General features: G+C 42.7%; 1 protein-coding gene across 1 annotated transcript; it reads left to right on the top strand.

Annotated features, from left to right (window-relative positions):
- The first annotated feature begins 14,136 nt into the window (after positions 1-14,136).
- LOC120302266 lies at positions 14,137-20,261 on the top strand. The gene is made up of 4 exons (XM_039330394.1): positions 14,137-15,303; positions 17,180-18,010; positions 18,681-18,713; positions 19,907-20,261. Exons 1-4 carry the CDS (start codon positions 15,192-15,194, stop codon positions 19,954-19,956), a joined length of 1,026 nt encoding a protein of 341 aa, XP_039186328.1. The 5' UTR covers positions 14,137-15,191; the 3' UTR covers positions 19,957-20,261.
- Positions 20,262-20,617: the final 356 nt, after the last annotated feature.

Here is a 20,617-nt window from a genome sequence, read left to right as displayed (position 1 = left end):
TGCTGCCTTGGCCCTGGCCCAGGCCGGCCGGGAGCCAATGTACAATTTTGTGGTGGCCATCTATGTTGAAACACATTCAGTCTTAGCTCCACAATGCCATCTAGAAACAGCAAGGAACCAGCCCTTGTTGTATCGGCCCTGCCCCCTGGGTGCATGCTAGGGAGGTGTCACCCTTTGTGAGGAATGAAGAAATGGACCATTTTTCATAGTCAATTGTTATAAAGACTTCAGGACCCAGAAACCAAGCTCAGATTGATAGACCCTTATATTAAGATTGGATACAGCATTCCAGACATATATTGGCAGAAATATTTATGCAAGTAGCATTGCAAAATGCTATTTTAACAACAGGACGTATGGGTAGCAGTGATAAAGAGAGAGACAACAGTGGTAAAAATGCAGTCACCTCTAGATTTTAATGACTTCATACATCATTTATCTACCTTTAAGTCAGTGGTTCTCAACCTTTTTAATGCCGCGACCCCCAACTGGTCGTACGTCGAGGACTACTCAACCGGTCGTAAGTCGAGGACTACTCAACTGGTGCAGCACCGTTTGCAGAATGGGACTTTTGGCGGACTCAGCAGGGCAGAGACAACCTGGACAATTCCTATTGGCTTTTGAAAGCCAATAGAATTAGACTCTATTCAAGAGAGTCTATTCTATTGGCTTTCAAAAGCCAATAGAATAAAAGGGAGTAGCACAGCTAAGGAAAAGGGAAAAAAAATGGTGGACTGCGTTGTTTGGTGACCCCCGTGAAATGGTCGTTCGACCCCAAATGGGATCCCGACCCACAGGTTGAGAACCACTGCTTTAAGTTAACTTTGATTCTTCACAATTGCCTGCACACATCCTTGCCGTTTTCTTGGCAACATTTTCAAAAGTGAATTACCACTGCCCTCTTTCTATGGCTGAGACAGACTGGCCACAAGGCCAGCTGGCTTTGCCTAAAGTGGAACTAGAACTCTTGCTCTTTAGGATTCTAGCCTGAGCTCTTAGCCCCACCCCAAACTGGTTCCCATACAGTGGTACCTGCATTTAAAAGTATATATCTCGAACTGCGATAGGAGCACTTGGCCTTCCTTTGAGCAGAACTGATATTTGAGGAGTCCTTGTTTTTCTCCAAGCTTGCTTTCTTGCGGACATTTTACTACCCAAATTTGGTAACATCATCAGTCAACCACTGAAGAGAGCACCAATGGCCCCTCATTTCAACCCTGAGCGTAAATGTTCTCCTTTACTGGAACTGATAATTTTATTCCACCAGATTTTGTTATTCCACAAGGATAATTTTTTTCCTACTTATATATCTTCCTCACTTAATTGCGACTCCAATTTTAAGTAAACACAATTACAAGTTTTTCCCTAAACCAACCAGTGCTAGAATAGACAAATTTGTATATGTTTAATAATGCATTTTGGACCAACAGTATCGGGGACCAAATGTGCAGAAGAAGCAATTTGAGAAAGAAGGAACAGAAGCCTTGTGGAAAACATCTCACAAAACTGACACAATACAGAGTAAGCACCCAAGTAATAAGGAACAAAGCAAAATCCCTAATGTAGAAATCAAAATAACAAACACCAAAAAAGTGGTGTTAATTATGTCAAAATAGACAACCAGAAAAGAATAAATTTCATTTTAAAAAGGAAGAAAAAAGAGGCATCAACACATACTACAATACAAAACATTGCCTAAGTGAAAATATATATATATAAAAAAAACTAACTCTGGTAATGGGCATAACAACCAGAAGTAGTGAATGCACATACACCTCTTAATGTTTGCCCATAAAAAAAATCTAGGGCCATGTGGGGCCAAAGAGCAATTTGAGACATCAGTTGATATTATCCCAATGGTATTGTCAATAACATGGGCATAAAGTACAAATAATGCAGAAATAAGGAGAAGGTCAATATCTATTGAACAATCAATCTCAAACCAGGCAAATACCATGTATAAGGCAACACTACATAAGCAGTAGGCCCACACATCCAAAATTAATCATCTTTTGGAGTTGGTCTGGTGTTTTCAACACAACAAAGACATTAAAAGTCCAATTTCAGTATGCATTGACCATTATGTGGGGGGGGAACTTGCGATATACGGAAGAAGTATCCATTTTCTTGAGTCATCCTAGAGCAGTGGTTCTCAACCTTTTTAATGCCGTGACCCCCAACCGGTCGTAAGTCGAGGACTACCCAACCGGTCGTAAGTCGAGGACTACTCAACTGGTGCAGCACCATTTGCAGAATGGGACTTTTGGCGGGCTCAGCAGGGCAGAGACAGCCTGGACAATTCCTATTGGCTTTTGAAAGCAATAGAATTAGACTCTATTCAAGAGAGTCTATTCTATTGGCTTTCAAAAGCCAATAGAATAAAAGGGAGTAGCACAGCTAAGGAAAAGGGAAAAAAAATGGTGGACTGCGTTGTTTGGTGACCCCCGTGAAATGGTCGTTCGACCCCAAATGGGGTCCCGACTCACAGGTTGAGAACCACTGTCCTAGAGACTAAATAAGATACATCAAGAAAAATAACTAGGGCCATGAAGAATTAAGGAACTCCCAACAAAAAGGGATGCCCTGCATAAGTAGTATACACACTCAGAAATCAGCTAGCTCTAAACGTACAAAGGTAGAGAACATTTTAAGAAAAAAAAATAGCCTTCAATCAATAGGTGACCTAAGTTAATATTGGCCATCTTGTTTAGCATATTCCAAGCTATGCAGTCTCTCTGTGCTATGGAGCAAGAAATCTTTTTATAGAAAGAAAATGTAAATCCAAGGCCAATTAGCCCCACAAGTTACTACCCTCACAATCTCCTCCGCCCAGTCTTCCTCAAGTACTTCCTGGAGGTTCACTTGATGGGGTTTTTCTAAGGTGTAATTATCTTTTAAATACATTTCAAGTACATGGAACATCAACAAGAAATTCACATAATAAATGAATGCATGCAAATAATTACACACAAACAAATCAATATCAAAATGTTCACCATCCTACTGTTCCATTAAGTTAATGTTAGCATCAGTCCTAGGCCAAAGTCAATCAGTTACATGGTAATGCAGCAGCATTTGTAATGATCAGCCAGAAAAGTATAACTAAGTCCATTGTTGTATAGATGTCAGTGTGGAGAACTCTTCGCAAAGTGGCTGTAGTTTCTCCACACATGTTCCTATTAAAATCTACTGAATCAAAAGACAATCATTAGTCATTAGTTCCAGAGAGCCAGTGTTCTATTAGCACTCACCACCCATCTATGGGTATTTCAACTCAGGTTCCATATTAACATAATCAGGCATTTTCTGTTCTGTTGCTATAACTTTCAGTTGTGTCCATCAGGAAGGTTCTTTCTTCCACACATGGGATATGCAAACCCTCTCCCCTGGGGGTTTCACTTGCATAGACCAGGTGAGATGCTTGGCTTCCCTTGCTTGAATGACCCATAGTCAGACAGGAGACAAATCAGCTATTAAAAAAAAATTACAAAAAATTATAAATGCCATAACTGAGTTGGGCCTCAAAATCTGATAACACACCTGGACATCAGCCTGTTACCACAGTTGCTAGAGAAGTCACAGGTACAGTGAGTGCAAGCCACAACTCACCAAAACCTGAAATGTCCATCTTCTTTTTGCCACGATTTTGCATATTTCTTGTACCTTGTTGATAAAATACCTGCAAATGGTTCAATGACAAAGTCCAAACAGATTAATTCACAATGTTAGGGAAGGGGAAAAAAATCCAAACTTAGCTGAATTTAACTAGCCATAGTTAAAACCAAGATCATGGTCGTCAGCAAACAACCCATTAATTTACCACCAATAAATTCAGAAGGAATACCACTAGAAAAAGTTGAAAGGATCACACACCTTGGTTCTAATTTACATGAAAGCTGGGACATGATCGTTGAAGTAAAGGCAAGGATAGAAAAAGCTCGAACAGCATTCTTCAAAATGAAAAAGATCTTCTGCAGTCACGACAGAAGCCTGAGACTGAAAATCAGGTTTGTCAGATGCTATATTTTTTCCATCCTGCTCTATGGAGTAGAGAGTTGGTCTCTGACAGAAGGCCACCTGAAGAGACTAGAAGCATTTGAAATGTGGATTTACAGGCGGCTGTCACGTATAAGCTGGGTTGACAAGATCAGAAATGAGGAGGTGATAAGCCGCCTGGGAAAGCCAAGGGAAATCATCAAAACAATTAAAAAATGAAAATTAGAATATTTCAGACATGTGATGTGACACCCAGAAAAATACGGCATACTCATTTAATCCTCCAGGGAAAGATTGAAGGCAAACGAGGTCCAGACAGAAGAAGAACATCATGGCTTCAAAATCTAAGGGATTGGTTTGGATAAAACTCAGCAGCACTTTTTCATGTGGCTGCTGATAAAAACAGGATCGCCAAATGATCACCAATGTCTGATAATGGATATGGCAGAAGAAGAAGAAGAAGAAGAAGAAGAAGAAGAAGAAGAAGAAGAAGAAGAAGAAGAAGAAGAAGAAGAAGAAGAAGAAGAAGAAGAAGAAGAAGAAGAAGAAGAAGAAGAAGAAGAAGAAGAAGAAGAAGAAGAAGAAGAAGAAGAAGAAGAAGAAGAAGAAGAAGAAGAAGAAGAAGAAGAAGAAGAAGAAGAAGAAGAAGAAGAAGAAGAAGAAGAAGAAGAAGAAGAAAGAAGACGACATAGTTGGGCCTTGATTCTTGTTAGGCTTAAGTATATAATCATGCATATATAATCATACTCCTCTCCTCTTAGGAAGACAAGTCAGGAGAGATAAGCATATTATCATAATTCTAAAGATAGGGGTGTCAAACTCACAATATCATGTGACATATTGTGACTTTTCCCCCATTGCCGGCAATGGGGTGGGCGCGGTTTTGGAGTGATGCATCCGGCCCATGGGCCAGCAGTTTGACACCCCTGCTCTAAAGATGCTCCCATAATGTGACAGGACTAAATGCAGCAACCTATAGCCTAAGGTAAGACTGGGACCCATCATTATTTGAGCTGCAAAAATATTTAATACTTCCTAAATTTCTAATTCCCAGAATAAGATCCTACAAAGCTGGGAAACTACATGAGAATGTATTCATCGTTTTCTGGATTGCTTCCACAGCTAAAGGTTGAAGAAAGAGAAAAAAGAAACAATTTGTCTTGGGTTAGATAGATTATACTTGTCCATGGAGGCTCGGTCAAAGATTATCAAATTTTTCTTTCTCCTCCCCCTTTTCACCCTGATTAAATGCCATGTTAAGGGATAAACTTGACACATTCAGGATTTTAAAAGATAAAGACACAGACTTCACTTACCAGCAGTGAGCCAGCATTTCTGTAATGTCTTTGTCTCAGGCAGATGATAAACCCAATAACTTGGGTTATTGCAAGAAAACAATAGGATGGCTGAGAAGACAAAAGATTGTCTCTCCCTTCCCCCACTCCACCAAATCATGCAGAGAGAAAAAATGATACAAAACTTTTGCTTTTAGGGAACTAAAATTGCACTCAATGCATAAACAATAATTTGGAGCTTCCCCCTGATGTAGCATGCAACTACCTAGACCCTAGAGGTGATACAACAGTTTGGCAACAGATATAGGCATTGCTTACCAATGCCTCCCCTCCAAGAGCTGAGGGGGAAAAAATAACCAGCCCCAAATCATCCAGCTGACCCTCATGGCCAAATCAGGATTTGAACTCACAGTTCTCCAGCTTTGTAGCTTGTAGCCATAACCATGAGACCAAATTGGTTCTCTATAAAGATTTTCCTTCCCCTCCTTGGCTCCAAGGAAAATAAAACATTATACAGCAATTAATCATCTCTTTTACAGTAGCAAAGAATTCCCCAAAAACATGCTGTAAAAAATAATTTCACAGGATTGTTCCTTGGACAAGAATGCCCTCAAATGCATTATTAAACAAAAATCCAGACTAAAATGCAAAGAAAAATCACTGAAGTTTGACACACATACACAAACAGAATATCAGAGTTGGATGGGACCTTAAAGGTCTTCGGATCCAACCCCCTACCGAAAAATAGTTGTCCAATTTTTTCTCCTCCTTCATGGATTACTGCCTTGTCGTGGCAAAAGGGCTTGCGTAATTCAATGAAGCTATGAGCTGTGCGGTGCAGGGCCACCCAAGACGGACAGGTCATAGCAGAGAGTTCTGACAAAATGTGATCCACTGGAGAAGGAAATGGCAAACCACTCCAGTATCTCTGCCATGAAAACCCCATGGACAGAATGGCAAATCTAGACAGCATACTAAATGACAGAACGTCCTAACTGTGCTTCAGGAAAGCCAAGAAACAGGAACGTTGCAGTATCCAACAAGTTTTATTCACTATGTTGAAAACGAAGTTAGCACTGGGAGGGACCTTGCTCCAGCGCTCTAAATAAACCACATCACCACATCCAGAGTACACACCCCAATTACCACCCATAACGAGATTCCATCCGTGCTACGCCCAGCCCATAACTGGACTGGTACTCTACGACCCTTGTCTGCTTGATATTTCGCTGCCCGTTCTGCTTGCCCCAGTGCCTGCTTCACCGTGCGCCATACCTTACTCACGTGGGACCACTCCTCTGGCTGATGGGTCTGGGATTCCTGGGATTCACACTCTGGTATTGGAACCATGTCACGACCATAGACCACTTGAAAGGGGGTTAAACCAGTGCTCTTATGTACCGTGTTATTATACGCAATCTCTGCAAATGGCACGAAATCCACCCAGTTTGACTGTTGGTAAGATACATAACATCGTAGATATCGTTCGATAGCTGCATTGGCGCGCTCTGCCGCCCCATTAGTACAAGGATGGTACGCAGAGCTGAGCCCTTGAGTGGTACCAATGCTTGTAAGAAATCGGCGCCAGAACTGAGCCGTAAATTAAACACACCGGTCTGAGATAATCCGACGGGATGCTCCATGTAGTCGGTAAATGTGCTGTACGAACATTTTTGCCAACCTCCTTGCCGACGGCAATCCCTTACAGGGTACGAAATGAGCTTGCTTCAAAAATAGATCAACCACTGTCCATATAACAGTGTATCCTTTTACATTTGGTAAATCCACGATGAAATCCATTCCAATGTCCTGCCATGGCCGAGTTGGATTGGACACCGGTTGTAGCAATCCCATTGGTTTTTTCGGAACCACCTTCGCCTGTGCGCAGATGTGACACCCTTTCACATACGCTTCGATGTCCTTCCTTAAGCCCGGCCACCAGAATTGACGTCTCGCTAAATGTAACGTCTTTACAAACCCAAAATGGCCTGCTAGTTTGGAATCGTGGCATCGATGGTACACCTGATCCCGTAACCCCTGTGGAACATATAGCTTATCCCCATACCAGGCCAAGCCATTACGGCAGGTTAACAACCCAGGATTAGCCATTAGCCAGGGGTCAGTTAACAGGGCTGATTTAACCTCATCCTCGAATGCTGTCGTTTTCGTGCAGGCATCCACCCGTATAGATCCAACATTATAAGGAGGCATAATGGCCTGGACCACCTCCTCCCTCCTGCTGTCGTATTGCGGTAACCGAGAAAGTGCATCTGCCAAGTAATTCTTCCCTCCTGGAACGACTTTCAGGTGGAACCTGAAGCATTGGAAGTATTGCGCCCATCGAACATGTTTAGGCGCCAATCTCCTTGGTGTTTGGAGGACCGTTAGATTTTGGTGATCTGTCCATACCTCGAAGGGATGCTGTGCGCCCTCCAACAAATGGCGCCAGGTGGACAAGGCCCATTTTACCACGAACGCCTCCTTTTCCCACACCGCCCACTGTCGTTCCGTATCGGTAAATTTCTTGGAGGTATAAGCACACGGTTGTAGAGTACCCTGGTCATTACGTTGCAACAAGACCGCTCCGACAGCTACATCACTGCCGTCGGCCTGGACAACGAACGGCCGACCCGGGTCAGGATGTACTAACACAGGTTCCTGTGCAAACAATCATTTTAAGGATTCAAATGCCTGTTGACAGGCCACAGTCCAGTCCAAAGATTGTCCCGGACGGGGTTTTCCAGCTGTATGCTTGGTACGCAATAGTTGGGTTAACGGCAATGCCACATTGGAGAAAGAGGGAATAAATTGTCGGTAGAAATTAGCAAACCCCAAGAACCGCTGTAGCTGGCGACGGTTCCTCGGGGCTTGCCACTCTAACACACTCTGTACTTTACCAGGATCCATGTCTACACCCGCTGCCGAAACCCTGAACCCCAAATATTCAATGCGCTCCTTGTGGAATTCGCACTTCGATAGCTTACAATATAGTTTAGCGTCTAGCAATTTTTTCAACACCATCCGCACCAATTTCACATGTTCCTCCAGTGTTTGCGAATAGATGAGTATGTCATCCAGATACACAAGAACACCCCAATACAGATGATCATGCAGTACTTCGTTGATAAGCTGCATAAATACAGCTGGGGCCCCTTGTAATCCGAAAGGCATCACTCTAAATTGATAACTGCCTAGCGGGCAGTTAAACGCTGTTTTCCACTCGTCCCCTTCCCTAATTCCTATTCTGTAATATGCCTCACGGAGGTCTAGCTTTGTGAAGATCTTTCCAGCAGCCAGATGGGTAAGGAGATCTTTCATAAGTGGCAGTGGATATATCTGTTCTATGCACACACCTGGGTTTTGGCAACTTAGCACCAGGAACAATTTCGATTGCGCAATCCGTTAGCCAGTGGGATGGTAAACTATCACACTCTTGCTCGCTAAAAACAGCTGCGAGATCATTATATACCTGTGGATATTCGAGCTTACACCCCTCCTGCAATGGTTTTGAGTCTTCCACCTTACTGTTGGTAAGATACATAACAATGCAGCTATCGAACGATATCTACGATGTTATGTATCTTACCAACAGTCAAACTGGGTGGATTTCGTGCCATTTGCAGAGATTGCATATAATAACACGGTACATAAGAGCACTGGTTTAACTCCCTTTCAAGTGGTCTATGGTCGTGACATGGTTCCAATACCAGAGTATGAATCCCAGGAATCCCAGACCCATCAGCCAGAGGAGTGGTTGTCCCACGTGAGTAAGGTATGGCGCATGGTGAAGCAGGCACTGGGGCAAGCAGAACGGGCAGTGAAATATCAAGCAGACAAGGGTCGTAGAGTACCAGTCCAGTTACGAGTCGGTGACCAAGTATATCTGTCAACCAAGTATATTAAGTTGCAGGTACCATGCAGGAAGCTAGTGCCAAAATACATCGGGCCCTTCCGCATAGTGCGGATTATCAATCCTGTGACGGTGAAGCTCCACCTGCCGAAACTACTTGGTAAGATACATCTGGTTTTCCACGTGAGTTTATTAAAACCTGTGGGGAGGCAATCCCATGAAAACCCTCCAGGACCCGTCACTCCAGGACGATATGAAATACAAGACATACTGGACTCACGACTGAGGGGGGGTAGATTGTATTACTTGGTATTATGGAAGGGATATCCCCTGTCTGATGCCTCCTGGGTGCGGGAGGAGGATGTGTCCGCCCCTGCTCTGGTTCGCAGGTATCACAGGACATTGCCACACAGACCAGGGGGGGGTTAAGTAAATTGTTATATGTATATACTGGAAAGTGTGATCGATCTACTATATTCTGTTCCAGGGGGCCTTGTGGTGAGAGGAAGCCGAATGTCAGACCCAGCATGATACCTACCTGCCAATATCCCTATGGTCGGCATAGACTGTTAGGACGGGTGATTCAGGCGCTCCCAGTCAATCTCGATGGCGTCGTGAACTGCACCACCAACGCTGTTACAAGAGTGTTGCTGTGGCAGGCGAACGGACCATGTGATCACCTAACATGGATAGCAGACGTTCGGACAACCGCTGTGCATTGCCGCGAGTGGGAGGGGCCGAATTAGGGAAGCGTAATATGGGACGCTGGGTCTGACAGGTTTGGACGCTGGGATAGCAGGGGAACAGTGTGAATGCAACACTGGGACTCAATGTAATAATGAATTTCCATGTTGGATAGACTGGGTGTGGTGTGGGTGGAGTTTTATCACGGGGGGTGGGCTGGGGGTAGCATGGATGGAATCTCGTTATGGGTGGTAATTGGGGTGTGTACTCTGGGCGTGGTGATGTGGTGTATTTAGAGCGCTGGAGCAAGGTCCCTCCCAGTGCTAACTTAATGACAGAACGTCCTAACTGTGCTTCAGGAAAGCCAAGAAACAGGAACGTTGCAGTATCCAACAAGTTTTATTCACTATGTTGAAAACGAAGTTAGCACTGGGAGGGACCTTGCTCCAGCACTCTAAATACACCACATCACCACGCCCAGAGTACACACCCCAATTACCACCCATAACGAGATTCCATCCGTGCTACGCCCAGCCCACCCCCCGTGATAAAACTCCACCCACACCACACCCAGTCTATCCAACATGGAAATTCATTATTACATTGAGTCCCACTGTTGCATTCACACTGTTCCCCTGCTATTCCAGCGTCCAAACCTGTCAGACCCAGCGTCCCATATTACGCTTCCCTAATTCGGCCCCTCCCACTCGCGGCAATGCACAGCGGTTGTCTGAACGTCTGCTATCCATGTTAGGTGATCATATGGTCCGTTCGCCTGCCACAGCAACAATCTTGTAACAGCGTTGGCGGTGCAGTTCACGACGCCATCGAGATTGACTGGGAGCGCCTGAATCACCCGTCGTAACAGTCTACGCCGACCATAGGGATATTGGCAGGTAGGTATCACGCTGGGTCTGACACTAAAAAGCAGAGACATCACCCTGCCAACAAAAGTGCGTATAGTCAAGGCCATGGTTTTCCCAATTGCAATGTTTGGCTGTGAAAGTTGGACCATAAGAAAGGCTGAGCGACAAAGAACTGAGGCCTTTGAACCTATAGTGCTGGAGAAGACTCCTGCAAGTCCCCTGGACTGCAAGGAGATCAAACCAGTCAGTCCTAGAGGAGATCAACCCTGACTGCTCTTTAGAAGGCCAGATCCTGAAGTTGAAACTCAAATACTTTGGCCACCTAATGAGAAGGAAGGACTCACTGGAGAAGAGCCTGATGCTGGGAAAGATTGAGGGCAATAAAAGGAGGAGGCGACAGAGAATGAAGTGGCTGGATGGAGTCATGAAGCAGTAGGCATGAGCTTAAATGGACTCCAGAAGATGGTAGAGGACAGGAAGACCTGAAGGAATGTTGTCCATGGGGTCGCGATGGGTCAGACACGACTTCACAATTAACAATTTTTTTCTCAAAAATCTCCAATAATGAAGCACACACAGCTTCTGGAGACAATCATCCCTCCTTTGTCAGGCAAAAGTTGTAAACAGAAAATAAAAAGGGTTAAAAGGAACAGGAAAAAAAACCACATTCACACCCCTTTCCTACTCAGATACAATTTCAAAGGCAGAATGAGATTTACATTACCTTGAACATTCTGTCCAGCAGTTAATCTTGACTACATCCCTTAGATCTTTTGCAAAAACAAAGATATCACACTCAAGAGTTACCAAGGTGTAAAAAAAAAAAAAATCTCCAAAACCCACAAACATGCAGAGGTTTCTTAATTTACGAAAGGTGGAAATAGGAAATAATCTCTTCAGAAAAGATCTCAGATACTATGTAACCAGTGAGTTAGCTAAAATGTAATAGAATTACAGGCACACAGAAAATTTCCAAAACAAAATTTTGCACTTAGAGATTTCTTACATCGGCGTTGTCCCACATATTCCAGTTAGAAAAGATTGGGGGCAGTGAATGCATTCCCCCCCCCCAGGAGAGGGAAAAGAAATACATAACTTTCTATGAGTTTTCTATAGATCAGTTATCAACTTAACTCATTAAGTTCTCTCACAAAATAAAAAATCAAAGTTTTCACCTTTCATCCCGGCATAAAACTCCACACTATGTCTCTCAATCTCTCTCTCTCTTGTGTTTCACTTACATCAAGGGTCTTCAAACTGGGCCCTTTTATGACTTGTGGACTTCCTCAGTCAGGCTGAGGAATTCTGGGAGTTGAAGTCCAGAAGTCATAAAAGGGCCAGGTTTGAAAACCCCTGACTTACATATACCAACATCTTTCCATTCTATGGGATCATGCCCATTCTGTTTAACACATTTAACACATTCTATTATCCTTTTAATTACTAAGAAAAGGCTAACTATCTCTCTTTCTCAGGTCTTAGAAATGACTTACACACACACACATAACCTTTTAACATCATTCCCAGACCTGTGGAGGTTTTTGTCCCTTTTAAATTTCCATTTTTCTTTCTTTCCTGGGGCAACTTGTGGCTTGTTCTCCAGGCAGTGAAGAAAATACAATGAGTGATTCTGATAAAAATGTAATTGGGGGGAGGGGGTTAACTACTGCCTATCTGTTCGTCACTGCTTTAAGCCAAGCTGAGAAGCCCAATTTTTAATTTGTTGGCTGGCCAACCATGTCAACAGTTTTTTTTCTTTTATTTTTGTTTCACTGTCCAATTGGAATTATACATAGGTAAAGGAATTTTTATGTACCGTAAACATATTCAAATGTACCTTCAGATTCCCATACATGTGCATACACTTTTAAAGGGTCTTCAAACTGGGCCCTTTCTCTTTTCTATTCAATTTAATTTTAATTCAGTTTGAATGCTGCTAGCCTCAAGAAAATTATTATAGAGACACATCAATAGAAGTCACATCCAAATGGAGTATCTAATTTTCCAACTTCCCATTCAGACAGGCTAAACTTACCTGCTCAATCCCAGGTGGGAAGAACAACACTTTTCTTTCCTCATGGGTTTCCATGCCATGTGGGTCCCACATTGTTTTACCAGATCCAGATTTCACTCTCTCCAGGATCAACTAAAGAACTTTACTTTGCTCATTAGAATATCAATAGACTCAAAAGATTTACCTCTTTTCAGAGTTATCTAGTGAACTCACTCACTAGAAACTAAAAGAAAAGTTAACAACTCAACACTCACCAAATTTCTTTTGAATAAACTTCATTTGGATGGACAGCCGCCTGCTCAATGCTTTAGTGCCCTTTTATAATTCATGCGCTTCCTTTTTTAAAAAAAGCACCTTTCAGGCAATGTGTCCAGTGAAAGACAAAAGAAAGGCCCTAAAAAAAAAAAAACCCAGGGGAGCAACTACCTATTCCTTATCTTTGACTGGAAATCATTGCTCGGAGGCAAAATTCTGCTGGCTGGCTATTCGCCAAATTGATGGCCAAATATGGGTCTTTCAGGCTCATGCCTCAGCATGCATATTTTCCAATGAGACAAATGGAGACATCACTTTATTACAATTTATCAGAATATTCAGACAAAAGGGATTCCTCTCAGTCAAAGAGGGAACCCCAATCTTTAGCTTAGGACACCATTTATAATTAGCATAAGGAAGAAAAATCCAAGAAGAAAGTTGATTGGACAGGATAAAAGTAACCTCCCCTTTGCATAGGAAATCAGTTACATCTGGTCAAGCATGTTATACATTTGCATCCCATAATATCACCCACTTTCATTAAAATGAGGTCTGACCTTAGAAGAGGCATAAATTGTAAGGAAAGGTTTAGAGTTCACTAAAGAGATTAAACCAGACCTCAATTTGTACTAACAAACTTTTTTCTTATCTTCAGATAATCTTCAGTCTGTTTATCTCTTCAATTTAGGAATGTTAAAAGCTATTCCTAAATTCCTGTCTGGTTTGTACCTGAGCAGAGAAAATAATCAATCTGAAGATTTATCTTTTCAGTTTAGGAATGTTAAAAGCCATCTAATCAATTCATACAACTATCCTGTATTCCAATCTGTAACGAATTAACATTATTTTAAGAGAGAGAAAATACATCAAATTAAAATACAAAATAACTGTGTTAGCTAAATTACAAAATCCATGTCATTTGCTCCTCAATACAAAAGGCTGGACAGAAATCTAATATCGTCTGAATCTGATTTACGCGCACAACCTTCCTGTGAAAAATGTTAATAAGTTTGAAAGAAAACATCCCTAGCCCAGCCCCTCCCCTCCCCTGGCCACCAGCTCCACCGACAGAGCCGCGCCCTCCTGCGGCCACGTGACACCAGGAGAATCACGCGACGAGGACGGCCCATGTGCTGGAGGCCCACCCCGGAAGTCACCCTGCACTGGAGGTCACATGATCCGAGGAGGCCAAAGGGGGAAACCGGTCACGTGGCAGGGGCTGGCTGGCTGGCTGAATGTGCCGGGCAGGCTTGGGGGAATCGCCTGGGCCTGAGGAAAGTGACGGGCGGGAGCAGAGAGCTTAGAGCGCAGCGGGGCCCGGTGAAGGTCGGGGTGGGGCAGCAGGAGCCTTTCAGCAAAGCGAGGACGCTGCTTCGGTTTGGGGCTTTCCCCGAGGGGAGCATTTTTAGCTTTTAGGTCGAGGTTCCTGGTAGCTTTCGGCGGAGCCGGAGGTCGGGCTTGGGGGAGTTAGCTGGGCCTCCCACGGACAAACTGGGCCGAGAGACACCCGAAAGACCGGGCCGACCGTAACGGAAATCCACCGGTCCTCTGAAAAAGCGGGGAGGCGGCTTGGATCAGGCTTCCGAGAGCTGCTCTAGAGGGCAGCAGAGCTCTGGGCAAAGGAAGTCGCAGTGGGTGTGGGGCGCAAGGAAAATCCTCGGAGAGGGAAGAGGCATTTTTCAGGCGGCCAGAAGCTTTTGTTACGGTTGCTGCGGAGAGGACGATTCCGAGAGGGATTGCAGGCCGGTGCTGAGTAACGCCGGAAGGGAGAATTAAGTTTTTGAGGCCGCTGAGCTTGAGGGTACAGAATCCACGCCGTGTGTGTTTTGTAAGCTTTGTACAAGAGTTTGTATGGGGTCGTTTACGAGGGGGAAAGTTTAGGGTGTTGAAGCAAAAGGCACGGTGAGGAAGAACAAGCGTGGATACCGATACTAAATAGCCCATTTCGCGCTCTACTCTCTGGAAGCATCGCAAATTTGGAGGCACAGGGCAAGAAATCTGGGGATTTCACTGGAGCAACAGTTCTACAGTTTGAGTAGCTTTTTGTAGTTCCCAACAAGTGGCATAGTTCCTCATCTTGTTAGTTTGAGAACTATTTAACAGTGTAGAAAGAGTCATCACCAGGAAGCTTGTATTTTCTTTAAAAAGGGGTTGGAGCTGGACTTCAGTCAGATCCCTGGTGTTCAATATCTTTCGCCTCCTTGACCTACATTGAAGACCAGGTAGAGGCCATGCAGAAAGAAGAACTGGGCATGGATGAGAATCGCAACCCAGAGGAAGAACTGCGTCTCTTGGGAGGAAAGAAGGAGAAATGCCATAATCTCAACAACCGTATCCGAACAGGTAACTTAGCTACTGGCCTTCCATCTCATATTTTATGTTCTAAGTTGTTTGAATCTGATAGGAGGCTTGCAAAAATCCAGGTGCTTAGGCATCCAGAACTTCATAATTTGGTTTGGGCATTAAAACTGTTGAAAGGTTTCTCAGTTATGCACCCAAAGGGACTTTTTTTTTTTAGCTTCGCCACTCTTCATCAAATTTTTGCACGAACCCTCTAATTGTAAGCCCAAGAAATTACTCTGATCAATGGCTTTCCCCAGTATAAGAGGGTGCTGATATTTTAGTTGTTACTATTGCCTTAACAATACTTTCAGAGAGTAATCCCTCCAAACTAGCTACCTTACATTGCTGTTCTTAATAGACTCAATCAATATTAGACAGTCTTACCCTAAATAACCAATTGCCCCAACCCCAACTTTCCACAGAAGCGTGGGCTTCTCTCATTGCTGAGTAATTCTGAATTTCCTAAGTCATCCCTTCTCCCACAATTTCCTAATAGTTTAGTGTCTTCTGTTTGAGTCATTGCCTTAAAATCTGACTGTAAAGGTTTCTTATCTTTGATGCCAAGGAAAGCAAGGCCTCCTTCCTCTCATTCAGTAGGAAAATCACACTCTATTCTTTTGTACTGAACAGAGGTGTCGTCCCCCCCCCTTCTTTTTTTAATACCTCTGTTATCTTTTGACTGGAGATGGCTTTACTTCAGGGGCCATGGAAATGGTTTAAAAAAAAATTCAGTGTGTATTAAATGCATTCTTTCTTGTCTATTGAAAAATATGCAGTTGTCTGCTACTTTAGCTTATGAACTGATTTGGTGTATAAAACATTTAAATCAACCTCCTCTTCCATCATACCAATGGGGAAAAGTTGTTTGTTTAGAATAAAAAGTTTAGAATCCTTTGGACACTTGATTTTATTTTATGGTTTCTCAATTTGCTGGAGAGGGGTTCAGGATTGTGATGTGAAGGCATTTTTATCCCTTGATCACTATTGAAAGAGATATGTTTATGTCATGAGCTTTGATATGAAAGCCTTGTGTTTAGCAACTTGATCATTACTGATTAGGAAAAGCATCAAGTGAGTGAACTGGTAGAAGAATCACTCCATTTCTCCCATTTTTTCTGTCTTGCTTCTGTACCATGTATGAAGGAAATAAAAACAGTTTCTTTCCCCATCAACCTGTTTGATGGTTTTATCAAACTTCCTCCAGAATTGTATTCTGAGTCCTTGTTTGGTCTGAGAAATAGGATGCTTTTCTGACCAGAATGCGAAGATAGCTCATTGGCCTATTTGTATTCCGTTAATCCAAAAAAGTTGTCTAGGTTAGAAGCTTCTTATGCAGAGCTAAATAACAAGGAAAATAAACAGTTGCTAAGTAAAATCTGTTTTACATTTAAACATTTGTTGAACCCCACATCATAGCACAGAAATTCATTCTTCAATTCTCTTTATTTTGTAACGGCCACACCGTTATTTTTCTTGGAAATTGTAATATTACTTGGGAGATTTAGCAGCTTCAAAGACTGCTTTTAATGAATGAGAGCTCTAGCCATTGGGTATTCTCCCATTCCACCTTGAAAAGTAATTATAATAGCAATAGGAAGTTAAATTTCAGCATCCTGTTTATTCATAAAATTGAAGAGGTGTTGCACGGTCTAGGAATAAAATTCATACAAATATATGGATGCCAGCCTGAAATGACTTAGCACCTTCTATTATTGAACCTTCTAATGCTAATGCATTGGAAGGAAGGAAGCTACAGGGGGAAAGTAGAAAAGGTTTTTTTTTTCCTCCAAAGACCTTCTGTGAAATGCTTTAGAGCGGGGAAACATTTTATTGTGCAGTTAGTGACATAGATCTCAAATTTGCTTTCCTTCTTCAGGATCATGGGAGTCAAATGGATATACTGCAAGTTCTGAGATAGCTGATGAGCCCAGTGTTCCCCTGAGTCCTTCCAACAGCCTTAACATCCGCAATCTCCAGCTGTCTGAGCGAGAACCTCCCCAGCATACCCGCCGTTATCCTCCTAATTTCCATCATAGCCGGCCCTTCCGTCCTGCCTACCGCAAAACTTATCGAGGCAACCCCTCAGACCGCAAGGAATGGGGACCTAGCACTAATGGCCACCACTGTGCTCCAGAGGGTCTTTCCAATGGGCGATGGCAGCATCGACGCCGTGGCTATTCTGACTCACCCTCCCCATTGTCTTCCCCCGAATTGGAACGAGTCAGCACTATCAAAGCCAGTGAGAAGCCCACTGTTGCATCTAATGCCTCCAGTGTAACCACTGAGGAATCCGAGAAGGAAACATGGTCACTCTTTCGGCCCCTTCCTGCTTTCCCAGTTGATAGCAGCAGTGCCAGGATCATTCCCAAGATCTCTTATGCCAGCAAGCTGAAAGAGAACTTGGATCAACCAGGCAAAGCCTGTCATGTTCCAGCCTCAGCTGTCCGCACCACTAATAGCCTCCCCAACTGTGTCTTGGCGCCACCCCCCAGCAGTCCCCCACCAACCGATAGCAGTCGGCGGCAGCATTTGGGAGCCATCTTCCAAAATGAGTGGGGCCTCTCCTTTATCAATGAGCCGGGAGCCGGGCATGGAGGGGGTGGTGGAACGGCACCAGTCAAGGAGACAGAAAATGCAGATGCTGGAGCATGTTGGGAAAACATGGAAGCCAGTGACTGGCAGGCTGCAAGAAATTATCACTTTGAAGGTAAGATAGCCTTAAGAGTACAGTACTGCACAGGGAAGGAGATTTCTGCATATTTTGAGGCTATTAATCTATTGGTAGCAGAATATACTGAGCAACTTTCAATTATAAGAAGCAGTCACATTTCAGGTGCACAGAAACCAGCTATTGGAATTAGTGGAAGAGGGAGGGGCATGGATAATGTTTACCCACAAAAAAACCAGAAGGGTAATAAGTAAAAAACAACTTGTAGTATTCATTTTTCATGTTTATCTGGTAAGGGTATATTGACCCTTTGAATTGGTTTTGAATTAACAGTTTCAAAAGGAGTCTTATTATTCTCTTTAATGCTTTCCTTGAAAGGCTAAGGAAAAAAGTGTCTTCATTAAATTTCAATGGAGTCAGCAAGAAGTTTTTGTGTTTCCTTAAGAACATTTTACTTCCAATTATTTGAGTATTACTATAAGTTCTAGCATTTAATTTTAACTGAGTCAGGGTTCTGAGTTTTGTGTTAAATAATGCAGGGAGATGGGCATGTGGTTGCTGCACATCTGGACCAGCTTTTCTCAAAGAAGTTAAAATTTAGAAACTTCTTGTTGGACATAAAAACAATTAGAGACTTATAGTAGGTATTATTTAGGAATAAAATACAGTAATGCTTAGCTTCTAATTTTTTTCTTCTCTCCTGATACAGAATGGAGCCATATATGGGAGCTACATAGTCAAGGTAAGCAATGGAAGAATTTTCCTTTAAATTCTTAAGTCAGATGAATTTACATTATGAGATGGTGGTGCAGCTAAGCTAGTAATGCCAACTCTAATTGCATAGACAGCTATTTTTAGCTTGAATGGGGATTATATGGGACCTCTGTGTTTTCGTATTCCTAAAGTTGGTTGGAGCTGAAGTTAAGGATTGTATTTTGGGGCTAATCTGTCTAGTACAGGGGTAGACAACCTTGGCTCTTTTATGACTCATGAACTTCAACTCCCAGAATTCCTGAGCCAGCTGAATGCCCTGTTATATGCTGGGGTGACCATGGCCTTGCTGGCTGGGGATCCTGGGAGTCTCTGTTTTGGAGTTTACGAAGTTGGGCAGAGCTGACAGTGAATATCATGAGAGGCAATGATTTCCCAATAAATCTACCTATTCCACAACAACATATAGTTATCTCAAAATAATAACACATCAGTTTGCCAAGAAGATACCTTGCTTTGTCAGTTCTTAAAACATATTGCCTCAGTTATGCATTGAGCACACGTACTCTGCTTTTTGAGCCATAACTGCAAGTTAGTGTTGATTTCATTCTAGGTGTTTTGCCAGACTGAAACACTGAATCATGCCTATAAAATAATTCCTGTCCCCATTCATGATCTGGATAATTTTAGAGACAGTTAACATTTGAGAAGCTACTTCACAGTATCATTAGTCATCATGCTCCTGGATTCAAAAGTTAGCCCAATGCATTCTCCCTCTGCAGAAGCAAATAAAGAGTATGCATATCTGAAGGAGAGTGTCTAGGAAGCAGAGTTTAATTCTACTTGCATGATGCTGGGGGTCTTGTTCCTTTATTTTTTTTATAGTAATACATAACATGTTAGGTCGAAAAGGTTTCTGCCCAGTGGTTGATAAATTTGTACAAGCACAAAAAGTAACAAGCAAAACCATATCTCACAATCAGATAGGAGCAACAGCAGAATAATGCTGTTCTAATTTTCAACCCAAGATTCTTATTTGTATGGGATAATTGTATATATTGCAGCAGATGATGTACAAATGGCATCTTTTAAGCATCTATTTATTTTGGAAGAGAAGTATATCTTGCAGGAAGCATAGAGCGGGAAGTTTGTGTGCTACCCATATAGCATCTCTCTTAAAGATACACTTTTCACCACATTTTCTATTTTTATTTTTTCTTCTAGCTCCTAGCAGAGTGATGGTCTACTCGGAAACCTTGGATGGGAAGGGTTAATTCCACAAATATCCAGGGGAAGCACCGCTAAGATGGAGGGGTGTATGGGGAGAAGCCAGGCAACTTACCCAACCCTCTTGAAGATTGAGTCTGGGCATCTTGAAAGGGGAAGCTATGCCACCTGCCTACCTCCCTTCCCTTGCTGTTTTAGCCTAAATTGTCCTGGGAGGCTCATGCCTCACCCGCTCCCCACCATCTCTCTCTATCTCTGACTCAATGCTCTGGTTTTTAATTTCTTCACATGGTTTTTAATTTCTCTGGATTCCCCTGAAAATAAAGGCAAAAAAAGAATTTATTTAAATTCATTCCTCTTGCCATAAGTGTCTTAATTCTTAACACAGAACTTTCGTGTCCTGCCACCAGGACAAGGAAATGACAGTTAAAGGGGACACAAACGGGATATTTTGAAAGAGATGAAAACTTTCCATGAGTTTTTGAAACCTCAGAGTATCTTGGGAGTTTTATTAAATGAGATATGCGCACTAAGAAATAATGCAAGTGTAATTTCTTAGCTTGGCTTCACTGTCATTCAAACTGGTACAATACAAATACCACTTAACTGTAATGAAATTTAAGTAAGGCCCTTCCTATCCTTTTTTCTTAGGATTCTAATATGTTTAGTAAGCTGTAGTACTTACTGAGCACTATAGAATCTAGTTCT

This window comes from Crotalus tigris, unplaced genomic scaffold, assembly GCF_016545835.1.
Source record: "Crotalus tigris isolate CLP2741 ecotype Arizona unplaced genomic scaffold, ASM1654583v1 scf7180000024427.8105951120:4207309, whole genome shotgun sequence".
In the NCBI taxonomy this organism is placed as follows: domain Eukaryota; kingdom Metazoa; phylum Chordata; class Lepidosauria; order Squamata; family Viperidae; genus Crotalus; species Crotalus tigris.
This window is presented reverse-complemented; position numbering and strand designations above follow the sequence as displayed.